The 19953-nt window shown below is 32.5% G+C and overlaps 1 protein-coding gene across 3 annotated transcripts in view; it reads left to right on the forward strand.

Moving 5' to 3' along the window:
* LOC123012204 (protein dead ringer) overlaps nucleotides 1-19953 on the forward strand; it is a 71394-nt gene that overhangs the window by 14697 nt on the left and 36744 nt on the right. The window contains exons 2-3 of one of the 3 annotated variants that reach the window (XM_044410075.1): nucleotides 9520-9684; nucleotides 9950-10183. In XM_044410075.1, the coding sequence (XP_044266010.1) occupies nucleotides 9520-9684; nucleotides 9950-10183 (399 nt within the window). The remainder of the gene's footprint in view (nucleotides 1-9519; nucleotides 9685-9949; nucleotides 10184-19953) is intronic. The other 2 variants (XM_044410077.1, XM_044410076.1) reach the window with 2 other exon arrangements.

Consider the following 19953-nt stretch of genomic DNA (forward strand, 5'->3'; position numbering starts at 1 on the left):
TCCCTGAAATGACGTAAAATTTCAGTCAAACAAAGGAATATTCATTTGATTACAGCTTCTGCCGGCAGTACGGCCAATGACTAGGCTTTCCGCGGAATGACGCATTACGCCCAATGACTACGACACATACATGTTTGTAAAAAATGGTCTATTATGTTTACAAGAAGAAGTGATTGTAAAAATCTGATGTGTTATTTACCAGTTTGGGGATAACACTTAAGTATAGGTACAAAAAATTTTAATGAGTGGGGTCTTTTTTGTGGAACAGCCAACAAAAACCTCAACATACAAAAAATATACATTATGTATTTTGATATACCTACTTTATAAAAATTGTTGACTGAAACTTTGTTTAATGACATCCAAATGTCTGTATTATTTATTTACAATGTTTTTTTTACATAATTTTAGATTTTTAAATGGTCGTGCTTATGCACTACACCGTTTTGTTTGTTTTGTTTTTACATAAAAAAATGACCATAACTATGTGTTTCAATAATTTTTAAATGTAACTTTTTTTGATTTGAACATGAAATTATTTATAAATTCAAGAAAAATGGATGCTTTATCTTTTTTTTGATTGCACGCATTTTTAATCCATTATAGTACCTAATATAACATAGATAATAATTTGTATGTATAACCGAAATTGCATTAGCTACGTCAGACACCCCGTCAATTTTATAGCATGTATACCTATGTATATTTTATTTTTGGTTTAAATTAAAGTGACCTGTTTAAGTAAACCAGAATTGATAAATTTTTTATTTCAATATAGTGTCAATGGTTTGGTTTTGTGTTTTGTGTCTATTTAATTAACCACAAAGTTGTTTGATTATTTATTATTATCTACATTCATCGAAGTTCTCCAAGAAAATTATTGTTTCTAAAATACACAAAACTTGGATAAAATGACACTGCCGATTGTAAAATTTTATAGCCAATAAAACTATTTTCGGCGGTCAAAAATTGATCTGTTTTGTTAAAGGAATTGTCTTTGCATATCAGTTGCAAGTTGTAGATAAAATTGTGTTTTTTTTTCTGTAAAAATCCATATGCAACAACGTTCACCCTTTTCATTTCCGATCAGACGACAGATCTAAGATAGGTCTAGTAATATTACTTATTCAACAAGGGTTGTCTTATTTTAATCCTAAAAACTCGATTTAAATATAAATCTGATTCAGATGGCTACAATCCAGATTAGACATAATTTTATAGAAGGGCGTTTCTCATTTCGTGAAAATTGATGTGGTCTAAAAGTCTTGTCATTTGTAATAAATGTTATTGTTTTTAAACGGTAGTGGACATTATTTTTCAAATAAAATCATCTAAATGTAATCTCCTGCAGCTTGAACATATGCGCCCTGTCTGATAGACACGAACATTCGGCGTCTTATTAATAAAACCGAAAATAACTTAGGTGCCCCACCAGACTGACATTTTTTATAATCTGCATTAATCAAAAACTCACCTACGTATCCATCGTCTTTCTCTATCGTCTTTTGGCAAATTAAAAAGCGCAGATAGAGACAGACGCCGGTCGAAAATAGCATATTATTATTCTTAGAATGCGAATAAATATAATTACACGTTTATAACTCTTCTGATTGTACGTCTTCGTCGCATTTTATCCATCTGGTTCAATTAAACGGAGACAGACTCGTCTGAGGTTTGCCAACGGATGCTGGATTTAATAAGAATCATTCTGAGAAATTAATCCAACAAAGTCTAGTTTTAATTTTAGATGGTTCTTTTGATGTGTCTCTCGAGCGCACTTGTTCCCTCTTTATGTCGAGCATATTTCAAATTATTACTTCAAGTGGAGAAACAAAGTTTTGACGAATTTATTGATGAAGTTTTTTGAAATGTCATGAGCGGAGTAAGACCTCGATGGAGTGGCAAGAAGGCAGCAAGTGGATCTCATTTGTCAGGTGCGATTAGAGTCACGAGTCGGAAGCGAGTCCGTGGGAAACCAGCGGGGCACAAAATAATCCACGGGGGGCACATTACGTATCATCTATTCTCGCCCCAACTAGCCTTTTTGAGGCTTTTAACGAATTTTATTGGCTTGACAAATTTTTAATTCACAATTTTATTTTACTGAAACGGCACAATTGTAAACGACAGCACATCACACTCTGTATTTCTTTCTCATTTTGTTTGTTTTACTGGATTTTAAATTATGCAGTTTGTTCCAGTCCCAACTAAGTATAATAAATAGGTAAATAAAGAATACAATTGCTGTAAATTTTTTGTTTTGTTTAAAAAAAAAACAATTAACTAATTTGACTGTCTTACGATAAAAACATATTACGGGATAAATCGGAGTACAAGCAGATATTAATCAAAAAGGGGTTCAACAGTCTTCAAAAAAACTTTGAACTGTGACTGTCTGCGGTTATCGTGCCAATCGCTCTGTGTTCTTCGAATGCAATTATTTTTGTCTTTAGGCTTTTTTATTTTGTAAAATGCATGTTCTTAGTTTACGATGTAATTATTTATTTGTTATAAAAGTCAGTTATTTAAATCAATTTTACAACTTTTATAAAAATATTTCCCTTCCCATTGATTTATTATAGAAAGTAATGTAAAAAGAAACGTATAAAAGGCTGACTTTATTATCAAAATTAAAGCTCCCATCTAACATGTTATTGTTGTTCGATAAATCGATATTCATGCTCAAGCTCTATTAATTCTGGTATAAAATTGGCTCTTAATTTATTCAGTTGAAGTTCAAAAGATTCTTTTTTTTTAATAATTATTAAGTTGTTGGGGAACTACTTAATCTTTAACGCTATGTTTTTATACAAGTTGGCTTTTAAAAAACGCCTCAAGTCATAACTCCTTTATTTTTAAAGATATGACAATACTTCTGGGAACACAGTTGCATAGTTTATTGTCATCTATTTATATTGATAAAATTGTTCACAATAAACTCTTCAATTTTGATCAAGGAAGTATCTTAAAAGTAGTTAAGTTATGGCTTGGGGAGTTTTTTGTTATCCAACTTGTTCTCCTAAAAAACTTGTTATTCTAATCTTGAACAAAGAAAACTTGTGAAAGATATATCTTTAAATTTTTGCAGTGTTGGTGAATTAATCTAAGTTTTAGTCTCTTCTGAAATAATTAGTGATTTAATCTTTGTGAGGAGAGATTAAAATTTCTCGAGAAATCTTTTAATAGAACCTTTGATTCAGATTTTTGTAGTCTGGGAATTTACCGTGCAGACACATTTTTCAAGTTTACATATACTGTGGCAAAAGAATCAACTTTATCTCCTTTGGCAATTTTAGACACCTGCTAGAAAGTTCAAATAGAGAAGATCCGAATTCTATCTAGTTTTTATGATCGAATAAAGTTTGAATACAATTGTGCATAGAGCGAACCCAAATTCTGGTAAATCTGAGGGACGGTCATAAACCAAAGATTGTCATTGTCAGATCCAGATGTCTCAGCAATAAAATTCCAACAGTGCATCGAATTCGAACACTATGAGGAAAAACCTTGAAACTTGAGCAACAAACGTCGCAATATTCCATGGAAACGATACTGAATGGCTCTTTCATTTAGAATGTAAGTTAATTAAATTATCTACATCGCCTTACTGTTCTAATACATGACTAGTTGTATGCTTAATTAAGGTAGAAATTTAAAATTTCTTAGAACAGACTTGATTATCACCAAGCGTAAAATTATTTTCATAAGTAGAAAGTCATTAAAGAACAATAAATATTATTGTTACTTCCATAGTGGACAGTCGAGTAAACATTTCCTAGAATAATTGCAATTATTCAAGTATACCCGTGATATTTAAATTTGGCGTGCAAACTGGACGACGTGTTTGGTTATCAAATTTTAATCTCGCAATAATTTTTTCTTTCACAATTTATTGCACGCAACCACGTTGTTACTGCCGCTCTAACATAGATCTCAACATCAATCCCAACAAATTATTTGTCCTCAAAATAAATTTGTTTGAAACAACCGTCCATTCTAAAGAATCTCTTATAAATACTTAAAAAATTAATATTTTTTGGGACTTTTTAAAAATATTTTTAGGTAGACTGTACTTTAGATACAATATGTATACAAATAATATGTAGGTATACATATAAGCATACAGAATCTGTTTTTTTTTTAATTGTAGTGAACATGGTATTTGTATTTCCCAAAAATTTCAACAAACATGGGGAAATACACTTGGTGAAACATACCACTTAAAATATATTTGACTTTAAATTATGTCAATAATAATTTTCCATTTGATTCTTTAAATACTCAAACACAAGAAACAGTGTTTAAGTCATGAAAAGGATGAATGGAAACACATTTATTAGTTACCAAAAAAATACATATTTTTTTTTCTAAAGTAACTTATAACCCGTTACTTCATTTCATTCTTAAAATCCAGTTTTATTTTTTGTTTTTGCTGCTTTTTGGGACACCAAATCGGTGTTTATTTATAATTTTTAATATGTATGTATTATTTTTATTTCTAGATTTCAAAAATCAAAATGAATTTATTACTTGACTCGAAGAACTCAAACAAATTCCAGCCACAAAATTGTTGCTGACTCATTTGTATTGTGATAGTTCTAAATCTTTCGTAGCTCAGAGCCCACATTTCAAAAGAGAAAATCATCAAAGTTGTATGTTTCTAATTTTGATTTTTTTCAAATCGAGTAAATAACTGTGATGGGAATATTTTAATTATTTTCATATCGCTAGTGTCATCTGCTGGTTTTTATTTTCTATTTATTTTTTAGAAATTAAGTTAAAGCAACACTTTTAAATTACACATTTATGAAAACTGGGTAAACCAATGAAGTGAAAAATATTTGTGGTAGTGATTTGTTTGTTGAATCTTAATTTTTGGAATAAAATAGGTACAACTTGAAAATGAGGCTGACAGCACCAAGTTTTCTGGTAGATACAATATATTTGAAATTATAAAAATAATTGACAAGATGGATCAACAACGTGTGTTTTTTTTGTCATGTTAAATTCGAAATTTCATCTCATTGTAGACTTAATTCTCGATTCGGTCGGCCGAGGTAGCTTAGAAATTTTTCTCCCGTAATCAAACATCGAAATATTCAAAAGGGTTCTTCGCAAATATTTATTCACGTGTGTCGACCGAGAAAGTCTTCACCTCTACGTCTCCCATGAATATAGTCCAGAATTGAATAAACCTGCCGTAATTTTCTTTATGTCCTAAGTTAATATAGACTGGCGACAGGTTGTTCTATAATTAAACAAATCGAAGGCACGACTCGCCTATACACCTTTTAGTAACTAATTGAATAAACAGATAACATTACCTCTGTCGTTTCTTTTTCGTCCAGAATTCCGTATATCGAAACGTTTTTTAATACGATCAGACAAAATTTAATAACTATAATTACAGGGTGCCAACCTGGCAGACGTTCAAATAAGAGCATGACTTGCACGCGATTCGCTATACAGTAGCAATGTGCAGCACGAATTCGAATAATCCTTTCGAAATAATGACTGCCTAATAATCGTCTTCTTGCTATCAGAATTTCTGCTTTTATGAAAATAAGAGTCGGCGCCGAGAATTTCGCTCTTTGAAAACTTGATTTCCTTTATTTTATCGCCGCGTGTATAATCGTGCACTATGGGTCGGGAGGTTTTTATGGATCGAGTGGGGTTGGAATTTTTTGTTGATAATTCCGAGATCGGATAGAACATGTGGCATTCGCACATCCAGCGGCAAACAAAATGTCGTACAAGAAATTTTTGAATTGGATAATTAGAAGCGCTCTAAAGTGTGATAATACTGATAATCGCAGTGTAAACAATTTAATGTAATTTGTTTAAAACGTTGTGCAAGGAGAATATTCCATCAAAATTGCCTATTATCGCTTTATCTTTTAGGCAAAATTATAGACTTATGTAAGAATAAAACGGCTCCAAATTAGTATCAATGCAAATATTTATTATCGTTGGTGTGGAAATATTCATAAAATGAGGGCAACTGTTGCTGTTGTTGATTACTTTTGAGAAAATAAAAAGTCTACAGTCACAGTATTTTGATGAAAATTTAAATTCCTTTTTAATTTTTTGTAATTAAAATATATAGGTTGAAACAAACTGTGTTTTTATTAATTTAAAAGAGTTATCTACCTTTTTTCAAACTGTTTTAAATTTTTTAACAACATTGTTATTTGTTGGAAGGGAAGTTGTGAATACCGAAGAGTGCAAAACATAGTTAGTTTTTGAAAAATGTCATTGCTGATATGTACTACAGTTAGAAAAAATTGTTTAAACAAAATCGCTTTAAGTTATTGCGAATTGGAGAAAAGAATATTTTTTCATGAAGGCATAGGAACGGAGTATTTTTATTATTAACGAAATTTTTACATTAGAAGACAATTCACAAAGAAATCTACTCGTATAGTGAAGTAACTATTTGCTTTTTTTGTTTCTTATTTAACCAGTTAGGGTCTTTTGTATCTATTTGTTTTAATGTTAATTTTTGTCTTGTAAATAAATTCAGTTGTCTACTAGTATGAAAGCTATACATTCGGAATTTTTTGCTCTACTTTCAATATACTAATTTTAAAGTTTCTTAGTTATTGTTTTCACCCTGCTTTTTCTTGCATTTTTATTACTTCACACGTTCTATTCATCTCTCCTCGCTTGGGTTATTACCTTCAAGTAAACAAAAGCTCTGAAAAACGTGTTTGGACCCCTTTTCACGCCCTAGCCAACATTTTCAGAACCCCTGGTTTTGTTTTGTCACAGAAAGTGCAAGATGTAAATTCAGTCTTTGGGTTAGGTTAAACCAACATGTGGTCCATTTTGTTAGCGGGGACAGATTTCATCTGGCGAAGAAAAAATAAATAAGATTCCTTTTATATTAGCATAAATGAATCTTGACATTTCCGGACTGGATTTCCTATATTTCAACTAATCGCCGTAAACAACGACGAAATAAATTTTTATATTTTTAGTAGTCACGTGCTTGGGGTAGGTCGGAAGTGACGTCAACCACGCACACGCACCTATCCGATCGAAGCCAGACAAGGCATTCTCATGATAGTAAAATTAGCATTTTTAAATTAGTGCTTGGAATCGTTTTAAGAACGGCATCTAGCGATGAAGAAACCATTTCATGCACTTATCGGATTTTACGAGCCGGCAAAAGGCGTGATATGAATTAGAACGAGAGTTATAATTTCTCATGGAAGCCATTTATGCAGATTTTTAACCCGATTGCAGCGACTTCCTCTTTTACACCATCAGAGGTTTATTATTGGTTTATTATCTACTTATCTTAAGTCGCTATGAAAGTGATTTATTTGACAATAGTGCTGAAATGTTCCTCGGATTTGAATCTGCAAATGAATGCTTAATACCACCTAAACGAATCCTTCCCGGAAACCACATACCTGTTAAATCTCCAGGGCTTTAATGAACAGAATTGATTTCCAGTCAAACGTTGACGCGACATTCTTGAACAAATAATTCTTCCTTTCTAATAATTATTGTCAATAGCTATTAGAAAAAATAACATCCGTTTGTTTGATACTTATTATTTTTGCATGTTTGGCAGGAACAAATAGATTAATTGCAACGATTCACCTATGTCAATACTTTCTTTGTTTTAAACGTTACTTCAAATCGATTGAGATTAAGAATGTAGGTATCGAAGGGTTAGATTTCTAATATTAAACCGACCTTAAAAGACTTCTTATCGTATTACTTCTTACTTCCTCACGTAAATTAATCCTAATTTAATTAAATCAATACCTAGGAAGGAAATTCCAATGAAAAAAATAAATCACTACATTATTTGATATTGGAGTGGCTTCTATGCATATTTATGTATTCAGTTATAAAAAATAATGCAATTTTATTAAATTGGATTACAAGTAATGACAAAAGTATAAGATTTCTTCTTATCGACCAAATCGAATCCAGATAAGTGCATTACGAAATCAGAAGGAATCATCAAGTTTGGAGTTTTGGAAAGCTTAGAAAATCAAGTTTTTTCTATAAAATTTTAATTTTATCTTGCATTTGAGCATTTTATGTTTAAAAGTTTCTGAAATGTCACTGAATTAGTTTTCTAAAAAATAATTCAAAAAGTAGATATCTTTCTTCAAATTTCGTTTTCGTTTCTGTTGTCTAATGTTTTTTTAAATGGAGTTGTGTTAATTTCTTTCAACAGTTTTATGAACTCTGTATCTTGACAAAAATTAATTGGCAAGTTGGTGGAAAAACAAATATTGACAATAAGTCAATTTTCGCGTTCCTTCAACGAAACACAATTTTAAAATGTCGTTGACATTATCTCGGCGAATGTATAATATTGTCACACTTTTATTTTGTTACAAGAACTTGTTTTTCCTACAAAGTAAATTGTATTCACAACCGTTTTGTAATGTTGACTTTTCTAACCTTGACGGAGGTTGGAAAGTGACTCATTACTGACCTCCTATTACCTTATCCTCGTTTTATAGTTCCACTTTTGTCACAATTAAACGCATCCATTATGGATGTAACTGTAACAACTACGTTGTTTGTAATATTTGTTGTCATGATAGTGAAAACGATTTGTCAAACTTTTAAAACATTTTTTTTTACTTTTTTCACGAAAATTAATTCTTTGATAAACTTTCTAATCTGTCGACAATAATGAAACATCTTCCACATCGGTATGCTATACACCTATAGTACACCTCGGTATACTATTAATGTTTTTTTTTGGAAAAAAATTAGATTTTTGATACTTTTGCAACAAAATTTCAGTATTGAGCGTTTCAACAAAGATTTTTAATGTGATATACATATAGCACAGAAAAAGATAAACAGTTGAAAAAAATCAATACTTCATCTATTATGTATAATTTGCAGTTTAACATAAAAAAAATCTTGTTTATAGGGTTTGGCAAAAATACCTCGATGAAAAAAAAACTACGTAGGTACACCAGTGTGAAAAACTAGCACCATTTTTTTCCACCGGTGTATACCTTGGATTTACCAGACTCTAACAAACGATTTATCTGTTTGGTGTTGAAAACGCATATATTATGTTTTATACTTTTTCTCTACGCCTACGGAACATTTAAAACGTAGACAATTTCGGCAGCATTTGATTCAATTTTCTTCAAACTACACGAGTCACAAAATCCGCATTATCAATGGCGTCACCAAGCCTCCTTTGATTTGAATGTCAGGCTGTCCCAAACAACTGTACTCTGTCATAATCGGCACAACCCTAATTCTTGGAATAGAAATCGGCATTGAGGCTCCAGAATGATTGGTATGTCTCTGTCTCAAAGCGGATGTGTGACAAAGATGAGTGATTCAGCGTATCGCTTCCTAGGGTGTCTCAATATGCAGGCGCCAACGGTCGATATCCTCGACTTCTTCCTTTGATTTCAATACTGGTGCTAGACAGAGACTCTTGAGTTAATTTATTGCTTTCTTCTTTTGACCTGAATGAATGTAATTTTTGCATGGTAATGGTTTTTTTCTTGGTTGCAGTCCCACAATGATGAAGAAATAAGTGACGGTGATGGAGAATCGGGTCGCGAACATGACGATGTTGATAGTTGTGACGAGATAAGAAGACACGGGGGCGGAATTCTGGCGGAACACGGGGATGTTCTTGCAAAGTTAAAAATGCAAGTTAGGGACATCAAGGTAGGGGTAAGCAAGCATTGATAGGTGTTGAAACAGTTAAGTTTGCTCAAGTCTAATTTATTTAGCTGTAGAAGTTTGTATGTTTGAAACATACAAAATAGGTGAGAAGAAAATTCGAGTTTTATTAACCCAAAACAATATTTTCTTTCATCAACACAAAACCTACTTCTCTTTCAATGATTATTTTGGTTCGGGACGAAATCGGTTGTTTCTCCTCCTCATTTTGTTGATTGGTTAAGAAATTGGTTTCTGTACGTCGTAAATTTTGCAGGACGACTTCGAAAACGCCACCCGCCACCTGAACTTCCCCCTGTCGAATCGAAGCTTGCAGGATAATTTTCATTTACCCGCTCCGTTCCCATTTCCACACCCCAGTACGCCGTTCATGGCACCTCTTTTACCACCACCGGCAGCTCCATCTTCGGGGAGTTCACACTCGTCGGAAGGCAGTGCCTCTTCACAGCACACCTGGTCGTTCGAAGAACAATTCAAACAGGTGCGTCAGGTAGGTCATTTAGAGTAGAACGTGCTGCTAGCGCCGTCATTATCGGGCGTCGCGACGTCGGAGTATTAATCAAATCGCGATGGATTTCAGCTTTTTATAAGAGAATTATTGGGAGATTTAGAACTGTACGCGAACTCGACATGTCCTCAGTTGTCAAAGGTTAGGAAAACTTCCATTAGCAAAAAAAAATTGTTTCATTTTAAACATGACCTTCTTTCTTAAAAAAAAACGGTTTTTTGTAAATTTTTGATAAAATGTTTTAAAATTCTAGAAACAATTTTTGAATTTTGCGATTTTCTCTTTCCGTTGTTTTACGCATGTTGAGATTTGGACGGACTGATGGCAGACGAGCGAAGAAAAGTTGCAGATAAGTGCGTTTTAATAGAGTGCCGTTCGTCTGGTCCAACCTCATATAAGTTATACTATTCGCCAGTTTTATGGCGCATAATTTCATCAGCGCAGGAATTACAGTGCATTTTTAGAGTTATTCAATCGTAAAAGTCGGCGTTTTGTGTCCTTGTCTCTATTATTAAAGAACATTATTATGAATAAGGACGGGCCGTTATCGCTTGTATTTAATTTGTACCTAAATGTTGAAGTATTTCTGTATTCCCAGTACTATTATAATTTGGCATAATGCAATCCGATATTTTATAGCCTTTTTCGATGATTTATGGTTATTAAAAATTAGCGCAGATATTTTTTGCCGTCTGGAACACCTCTACCTGGACGTAGCCTTCGAGCAAATAACTAAAAATTTCGTTTTGAAATTACGTGGGGCGTTATTGTATTTAGTACAGAACGAACTCCTGCGGTAAAACAGACACTGACTCTATCCGGGATGAAATATAACGACGTAGGTGTTATTATATTTTAATATCAAGCTCTTAATGTACTGTCTGGAGATGTACGACCAACATTTGAATAGATAAATTACTGCAATTTAATTCAATTGTATGAATAAAATATAATAATAAGCATGCAGCTCGAGTTTCGTTTACCCACAAAAATTACATGGATTTGCAAAAATGCAAATGTTGCTGCTTGCTCTCTTGATGCATTTCTCGAGGTAGGCGAAACATCCTTGAACTCTATTCTACATCTCTCACCTCTAATAGGTTAACAACTCTAAATCTACAGACAATTTCGGATTTTTGTTGCAACATGCAATGAATTTAGGTGATGCTACTTCCAAATACAAAAAAGACAGTGTTTTTCTTTTGGTTTTCCTCTTTTGTTACTATTTCTCAAAACTATTTCCCACCTTCGTCGCTTTGACATTAATATATAAAATGAAATAGTTTTGAGTAATAGTGAAATACATTTGACAAAAGAGGAAAACCTAAAGAATGCACTGTATTGTTTTTATTTACAATTTTGTACAATGTCTTTTGTATTAATTATTATCATAATTATTATTCTATTTCTTTCAAAAATTCACAAATCCATGCACTGTTTTTTGAGAACAATACTAAAAGATTGTTGATGTAAATTGGAATTTATTGAAAGGGATGTGTAGAGTTAAATTCATTTAATTGATTTTAATCAATGCAAACTATTAAAGAAAACAATTTATTTGGAAGTGATTATAGTAAATTCATTTTGAATCATGTTTTACTAAAATCACGGCAGTGCCTCCACTACCGGCAACGGCGGTTTAAGTAAACGATACTAGAAAGACTGAAATCAGAAATTCCTCAATTGTAAATCTTGCGAATAATAAACACTTTAGACACCATAATTAGGTGAGACGGTTGAAAATTAAGAATTAAAATTTTTGTCTTTAACTACCTACTAGAGGAAAGAAAATTCATAGGTAACATTTGTAAGAGCAAGAGTAAAAATTATCAGTCATATTTTTAACGTTGTATTTATTTAAATATCTGTGTCTATAACTTTTTGAATGTCAACGTTTTAAGGAAATTAAGTTTCTTTTGGTGAATGCAGAGGAAAGTAACTTTTTAATTTAAGACTTTTAGTCATCATTTAAAAATGTTGATTGTGAAAAATAAAGAGACATGTTAAACTACAACTGGTAATGAGACGTCAAATGTTGCACATAGCCGTTCCGAAAATACATTGTGTACAAATGTACTATTAGTTCGGCTCCCTCAGTTCCGATAAACATATCAAAATATTATTAAAGTAAATGAAAGCATCTTGTGGACACGATCCAACTGTATCCTGCTGTAAAGTCTTAATTCATTAATGATAGTTCCTTTGATACTGAATTAACGATGCGGAATCTTTGATCTGTACCGTTAGCATAAACAAACACACCGCCTTACCGAGCTAACGCTGCAAACTTGAGAAAACAAAAGATAGCATTTCACAAAGACTTGTTAGATGTCCACGAGACATAAATGTCGTATGATTGGATCCTATTCGCTCAAAAAATCACCCTTTTCGTCCAAAAATAACGCAAAAACAAATCAAAACACGGGGAAAGTTGCAGCAAATGGTAACATTAGTTTAAATCCCCTTGGAAATCTATCACAAATGTCAAAGATTCAGAAATAAGGCACGCCGGCATATTTCTACTTATTTTTGGAATTGGGGGCGAAATCGATTTTACCAGACATGTGTCTTTATTGATGTAACGATTCAGTCTCGAGAGGGTGGTAAGGTCGCATCGAAAATGCATTTACAACATATGGGGACAATAATTACGCTTTCAAGACCGAATAAATTTAAAACGACACTGAATATAAATAGATAACTCCAATAGTTAGGGGTCGATTTTCTCAGATAACTCCGTCTACATTTTACCACCAATAACAATTAATCAATATAATTAGATATAATATTCTTGGAATTATTCCCATCACTATCTAATCCCCGACGTATAATTAACTCGGAAATTTTCTTCTCAATAAATGTCATCACGTTCGATAAATTCAACAGGAAGTCGTATTTAACCGGACCTTGAAAAATACTTAATAACTGGCAAAAGAGCCTAATGTGACGTGGTGATTTGTAAAGCGGTGCTCTCGAGCTCCTTAAAACTCACTAAAAGGTGGTGTTTATGGCATTTAATTGCTGTGCTAAGAAAACTATTTTAGACTACCAACGGTATTAAAGAGATACTTTACAGTCATTAACTAATTTAATTGTATACAGCTTGAGTTAATATCCTCACACCAAGTGTTTGACTCTAAACCATCTTATTAGGTAAATAATGGAACAAGTTGGGAGTACTTTCAAAAATCAAGTGTAAAAACCCCAATTTGCGATTTTGATCTAACGAGATCGATTAGTAAGCTCCATGTAATTTTCCACAAGTGATATAAAATTTATCATCAACACGCACTTGGGTGTCTCTCTCAAACACACAAATTTTATTGCTTTTTAAAACATAATAAATAAAGTCATAACATGTTTTTTAATGTTGACACTACGTTAAGCAAAGATTTATTCGACTCGACTATCTGTAGCGAGATTTTTAAGCAGATGTGTGCGTTTTCGTTTTTTTTGCACTACATCAGGTCTAACTTATTAATTAGTGATTTTTACATCAGAGTATGTTCTCTAATGATAATAATTATGCTTTTTGAATGATATTATTTTGAGATGTGAGAGAATGGAACTGACCATCTTTCGGTTTTATTTTGGTGAATTTATTATGGTTCAGAGGCACAACTGGCAGACATATGCTAAGAAGCGACCGGATGTTCCGTGCCAGCGATTGATTTGATGGAATTCGTATTGGGAATTTTGGTTTTATGCGTTTTTTGCAGTAAATGAGTCTATCAAAGAGATTCTATTAGAAACGATGCATATTAGTTTGTGAGTAATGACTGGAAATTTTTATACTTTTTTTAGGTCTGTTTATTGTAATAAAATACGAAAACTGAGTTTTTTGTGAAGCTGAATGTAGAGAATTGCAATATGACTTGATTGCACTAGTGCTACATTGAAAGTTCGACGTTTTGTCATTGAATATTATTTAAAAAATTCTCTTTACTGTTATAAAGTAGAAGAAATAGTGTGTTGTAAGTCCTCTTTTAGAGTCGGCTGTTAGAAAACTTGAGTTTTTCATCAGTAAATCAGGTTTTTTAAAGTATTAAAATCACTAGGTATAAAAATAAAATAAATAATATTGATGCTGACTTACCTAATTCCAACACTTATCTACATATTTAGTTTCGAATAAAAAAAACAAAAATTGCTTTTAAACCACCTATTAACATATTATTTTCAACTACGTTGCTAGCCCAATTTTTTGGCTTTGATATAAAAAATTGTTAAAATTGTTAAATTTAATTTTGAAGTTTTTTAAGAATTAAAAAACTAATAACTTTCAACTTTTTTTCTTCATACTTCTAAGTATGGCGGAGGAAGAAGTTTTTTAAACATTTTTTGGGGTTTTGTGAAAAATTTTCTATAACGTATTGAAAAACTTTTAAACACCCTGTACAATAAAAAAATATATTTTGTACTCAATGTTAAAAAGTGCTTTTATCAACTAATTTCAGTAGTTAAAGTAGTCGAATTGTGAAATAAAATAATTTTAATCTGCTGTTTATATTTAAGAAATTCTGGTAGGTGAGTACAAAATGAAACGAAATATTATACACGACGATAAAGATTGTTTATCTACTCGTGAAAAAAGTCCACTCGTCACTCGTAAATTTACCCTTTTCACTCGTAGATAAACAATTTCTTTATCGTCTTAAATAAGTATGCTAGTGTTTTCATTTATTTTGAGAAACATTATTTGTGATGAAATTAAGAATGGATTTTTGAGGAATTTACGTTCTGAACCCTCAACTCCAATTTTTACCAGAAACTGGAAACATTGAGACTTTATTTTTAGTTAGGTATTAGGGCGTATATTAGTTATAATTTAAAATGACACAGATGTTCTTATATTTGGAAAAATACTAAATTTCTAGTTTTTATATCTAGAGGTTTTCGTGATGACACTAATTCGAGAAATAATAAATAAGAACATTTTCGTATAGTAAATGATCAAAAATTTCACGGTCATCATGTGGCCAGGTCCGGGTTGTAATGAGTTGCAGCATGTGCGAGCGGAATAATTCATCAATATATCAAATAAATCCCCTTTTGTAAATGTATCTGGCGCTCACCTACCCCAGCCACAACACGTATTAATCTCATATAGGGGAAAGTAAATGACTCAATCAACGACATAATGAAGTGGTCTGGGCGATTTAGTCCGAAAGCAGTGAAAATAACGTCCGTAAAGGAGTCCAATACTTCTTATCGCCGATAGATTTGTTCGTCGGTCTTCAGGCTCAAGATTCAATCATTTATCTCCAAATGGATTTAGCGAGGGCTCATTTCTAGCGCAGTTCCTCTGGATTTTACAATCGGCAAACATGTTGCTTCTCACGGCACTAAACTGCCGAAATCTAACGCGGAATTGCCTTGCAACTCCGAAAATGTTGATTTATTGCAAATTGCGAACGTTTACGTTGTTTTCTTTTGCTTGGCATAACAACCCTTTAACGACGACTAGACGATATTTAAATAATCTTCCAAGGGAAAATTTGGGAAATTTTGCAGCTCGCGTCAAATTTATGGACGTATAGCTCTAAATTTAACCTCTAACCCCTGTCGATGTATTCGGGATTATGAGATCTAGACAGCTGTGCTACACATTTGCTAGCCGTCTTGATTAAGAGCAGCGGCCGGAATTAGTCAGCTCTCTTGATTATTTTGTTAATTCATTAATTTACCCCAAACGATTTGGCAATTTCCTCTTCGAGAAGGACTAACGAGGAATGAATTTAATTACGTGTTGTTCACTTGGTGATTGATAACGAGGTAAATATTTACAGCACGTCCCACCAAAATATTGCTCTCGGGTTTTTTTATCGGGATTGAGAAAGAACTTGGAACGATAGAGCTCATTTATCAAAACGAAATTAATTATGCCAGACAACTATAATAATTTTTTAAGGCAGTTAGGTCATTTTAACGTTTCAAATTACGATCTACTTTGAATCGAAGAGGTTAAAGGTGGCCGTCTGCCTTATAATAGGAAAACACTACTATTATTATTTTAAATAAACGCAGTTACAGTTTTTTTTTACTTTCTGCATTTTGTTTATTTAAACAGACAAACTATTTCTTTTATTTTGTATCTTGTCATGAAATAACAAAAGATATTTTTTATGTTATGTATTCTCGTGTGTATAATAGTTATTTATGTATCAAGGGAATATTTTAATCACGAAAATGTAATGTAATACCAGAGGCGACCGAAGGAAGGAAGGTGAGGACATTTTCATTTGAGGTATTAACCATCCAAAACTTTCTTCCAAACAGACAAAATTAATAATAACCTAAGAAAATGATATTAATCCTCAGGAAGTTAGTATTTTTAGGAAAGACCGGACAATAACCCAAGCTATCTAAAACGTGATCATTTATTTGTAGTTTTGACAGAAAAAGAAATTTACCTGCAATTATAATCCCTGTCTATATTTAACCTTCTAGGAAAGTTTTAATACCTAGGTAGTTCTTCGAATAAGGATTAGAGAAATGATATATCTTCAACAATGCATCTTTCATAATTTACCAATTTCCATGCTTGACTTCCTTGTAGAATTTTCAAAATCATTTATTCTAGTAGGCAATTATAAACAATTCTTGTCTCAGAAGTAACATTTATTTTTTTTAAGTGTAACATCAACACAATTTAATGGTTACGGTTACTTTTTCGGTCTTTGATCGGATTATATCCAACCTTTTCTAGCCCTACACGTGTTAAGCGGTGATGTCATCTTTTGTGTTCAGCACGTGCAGCTGAATGGACCTGAAGATGCGAGCAAGCAGATAACTAGGCAAAATGTGTAACTGTCAGTTCGACAAAAGTCCTCCAGTGTAACATACACGTTGCTTCAGAATTATTTAAAAAGAATAGTTATCAAAACTCGTAGAAAAGTTACGTATAATCGAATCGAATGTAATGGGTTTTAGTAGTGTTTCTTTTTTATTTTTTGCAAAATTATTTAGTTTTTTATTTGAAATTGGGGGCTTTGCTACCACATTAGGAACTAATAAGTAATAACTAATAAGCAAATTGACATTAGGTGTAACAATGTTTCCAATTCTAATTCTATGAGATTTTCTTATTAAATAGTATATTATAATACTAGTTTATAAGCAAGCCTTTAAAACACGCACGACGGGTTTAAGAGCACGACGTGTCAGCGGAGTGCTTTTAACATCGTAAGTGTTTTAAAGGCGCTTATAAACGAGTGTTATACGCTATTTTTTTATTATACCTGCCCATTTACGATCTTTTATGAGCATTGAAAAAATGTGAATTTACACAATAAAATTATCAAAGTTTGTTTGTGAATCGTTCTCGTAGAGACGGTTACTTGTTTACGTTGTTAAGCACATTTTTTCACGTTGTAATTGTTACCTAGACTACTTCAAAATTTCAGCGTGCTATAAAGGCCAAATTACGCACGCTGCAGCGTGTTTTAATTTAGGATTATAATGCAAGTATAATAAAAATAGTATGTTATAGTACAAGTTGCAGAAGGTATGTATTCAAGCATAAATTTGAAATTCCGAAACGAGCCGCGTAGCGGCGAGTTGAGGAACAAATGAGTGCTTGTAGAACCTTCTGCAACAAGTGCTTTATACTATTTTTTCTATTTCGCCGCTTTATATCATTTTATAAATTAAAAAACGAAAATTAAAATTTTTTTTCTTGGGAATTTTGCGACGGTTGGCGACATTTATGTGTGGAATAATTTTAGGCGGCTGTAAAAAATAAAAATAATTCTTATTTTAACATTTGAAAATGAATTGTAAAGAAAGTCCGTCACTAAAATTAAATTAACGCCAACGACTTATTCCAGCACTCAAATGACGTCATTTGGGTGCTGGAATAGACTTATTCTAACACCGAAATTATTATTAAGAAATTAAAAAATAAAATATACATATTTAACACTTTTCGCATGAAGGTTTTTTATAAATTTTATTATAAATAGAGAAGTTGAGAAAATTTTCAGTTAGTATTTTTTTTGCAATAATAAATGTTATACCTATGTGATAATACGTAAGTTGTAAATTCATCAATATTTTGAGGGAAAACTCACAAACAAGCAAAGGAATAAGTAAATAAACACTGAGTCATTATTTAAATCAGAACATTCACATTTCTAACGTTATTTATGATTACTCAAATTACTTCAGGACTTAAGACTTAGAAATAAATCTCTTATTGTGTGACGAAATTATGGGGTGGTAAAAAGGTGGATGCTTTTCGAAAAACCAAAGAGAAAATTGTGATATGAAATTTGTGTCGTATCTCTGGTATTCACCTGCTGTTGGTGGAGCAACTATCCAATCTCGCGGAGTGTAAACAATCTCGCCCCCCATTTATCTTGTAATTTCCTCAGTTATCGCGATATTAGATTATATCAGCCTACACCTCACTAAACGGCCACTCAACCCGTGTTCAAATATGATAATACGAATAGCAAATGAGCTGTCTATGTGATGAATTACAGGGTCCCACTCCTCCGCGCCAGCTACGTCTGTAAATACTTTATAATTACACACCGGCCTGCTTTGATTCCCTTCTTTAATGAACGTCGTAATAGCTGTTTAAACATCTCTCACCCCCCTTGAGTACGTCGATTATGCTAAATAAACGCTGCTCCTATTTACCACCGCCTGAAAAAATTCGAATAGCTGAAATTTTAGAGTCGCGCTTCAAATCTGGTATAATCCGCGTAAGCTTGGAAGGGAAGTTGTTTACCCAGCCTACTCCCCACAAATTCGTCCGTAAGTCCGGGGGCTAAACTCCTTATACCTGGAGTTACCGAGAATGCACCACCCACCAATTTGGTATTTCTTTTGCCGTTATCGGCAATTCGTCATAAGTTAGTATTGTTTCTGGGTTGATTCGAGACGAAGCTCTCGAAGTTTGGTTATGTTTTAGTGCAGCCATGGCCAAGTCGGATCTCGCGGAGGTCAGTGCATGTTTAATTTAATGCCACTCATTAACACTTGTTGGGTTCACTTAGGGTTTTACTATTTAAAACTAGGCTCTCGTTAACGCTCACACGATAATTAATTACGCAAATAGTTTCAATACAAAGCGTTTTATTCTTTTTTTATTTTATTAACTATAATGGTAGGTGTTGTATTTTTATATCCGATACCTGAAGGACTCCGTTGACTTTTTATATGGTTTCTTCTCTAGTGATTTGTACATTTCTTTGTTTATTCTTTTATTTAATAAGTCGATGTGTGTGGGATTTGTTTTATGGTGGTTTATTAAGTGATGAATTTAACACTTTATTTTTATTATTGTTTCATTAACAGTTTCCCAATCTGACGGATTTGTGATGGCGTACCACTTGCGATATTAAAACACCACTAATAATTTAATTAACTTATCCATTAGATAACCGGCTACTTTGATGATTTGTATTACTAAACAAGATTTTACTTCTGTTTGGTTACGTGATTTTGAATCACCTGAAATAACATTGACGCACGTGCATGTCTTAAGGTGATATATGAGTTATAAGACCTACCCTTGATTCGATGACACACAAATCTGCTGCAACACCCTATAATTATTTTAGCTCTTTCCAATTTCGACCTTCTTTCCACTTCATATGACACAAACATAAATGTTGAGTGTAAGGAGCTAAGTTAATAAACTATTTAAACTTGAAGTAATTTTAATTACCTACTTATACCGGGTGACCAGAAAGTATGGGACCAAACGTTTTTTCTTTAAACTTCTTTGTAGATTGTAAGTA

The sequence above is a fragment of the Tribolium madens genome, unplaced genomic scaffold (genome assembly GCF_015345945.1).
Source record: "Tribolium madens isolate multiple individuals breed KSU strain unplaced genomic scaffold, Tmad_KSU_1.1 Scaffold_91;HRSCAF=231;Tcas5.2_LG7, whole genome shotgun sequence".
In the NCBI taxonomy this organism is placed as follows: domain Eukaryota; kingdom Metazoa; phylum Arthropoda; class Insecta; order Coleoptera; family Tenebrionidae; genus Tribolium; species Tribolium madens.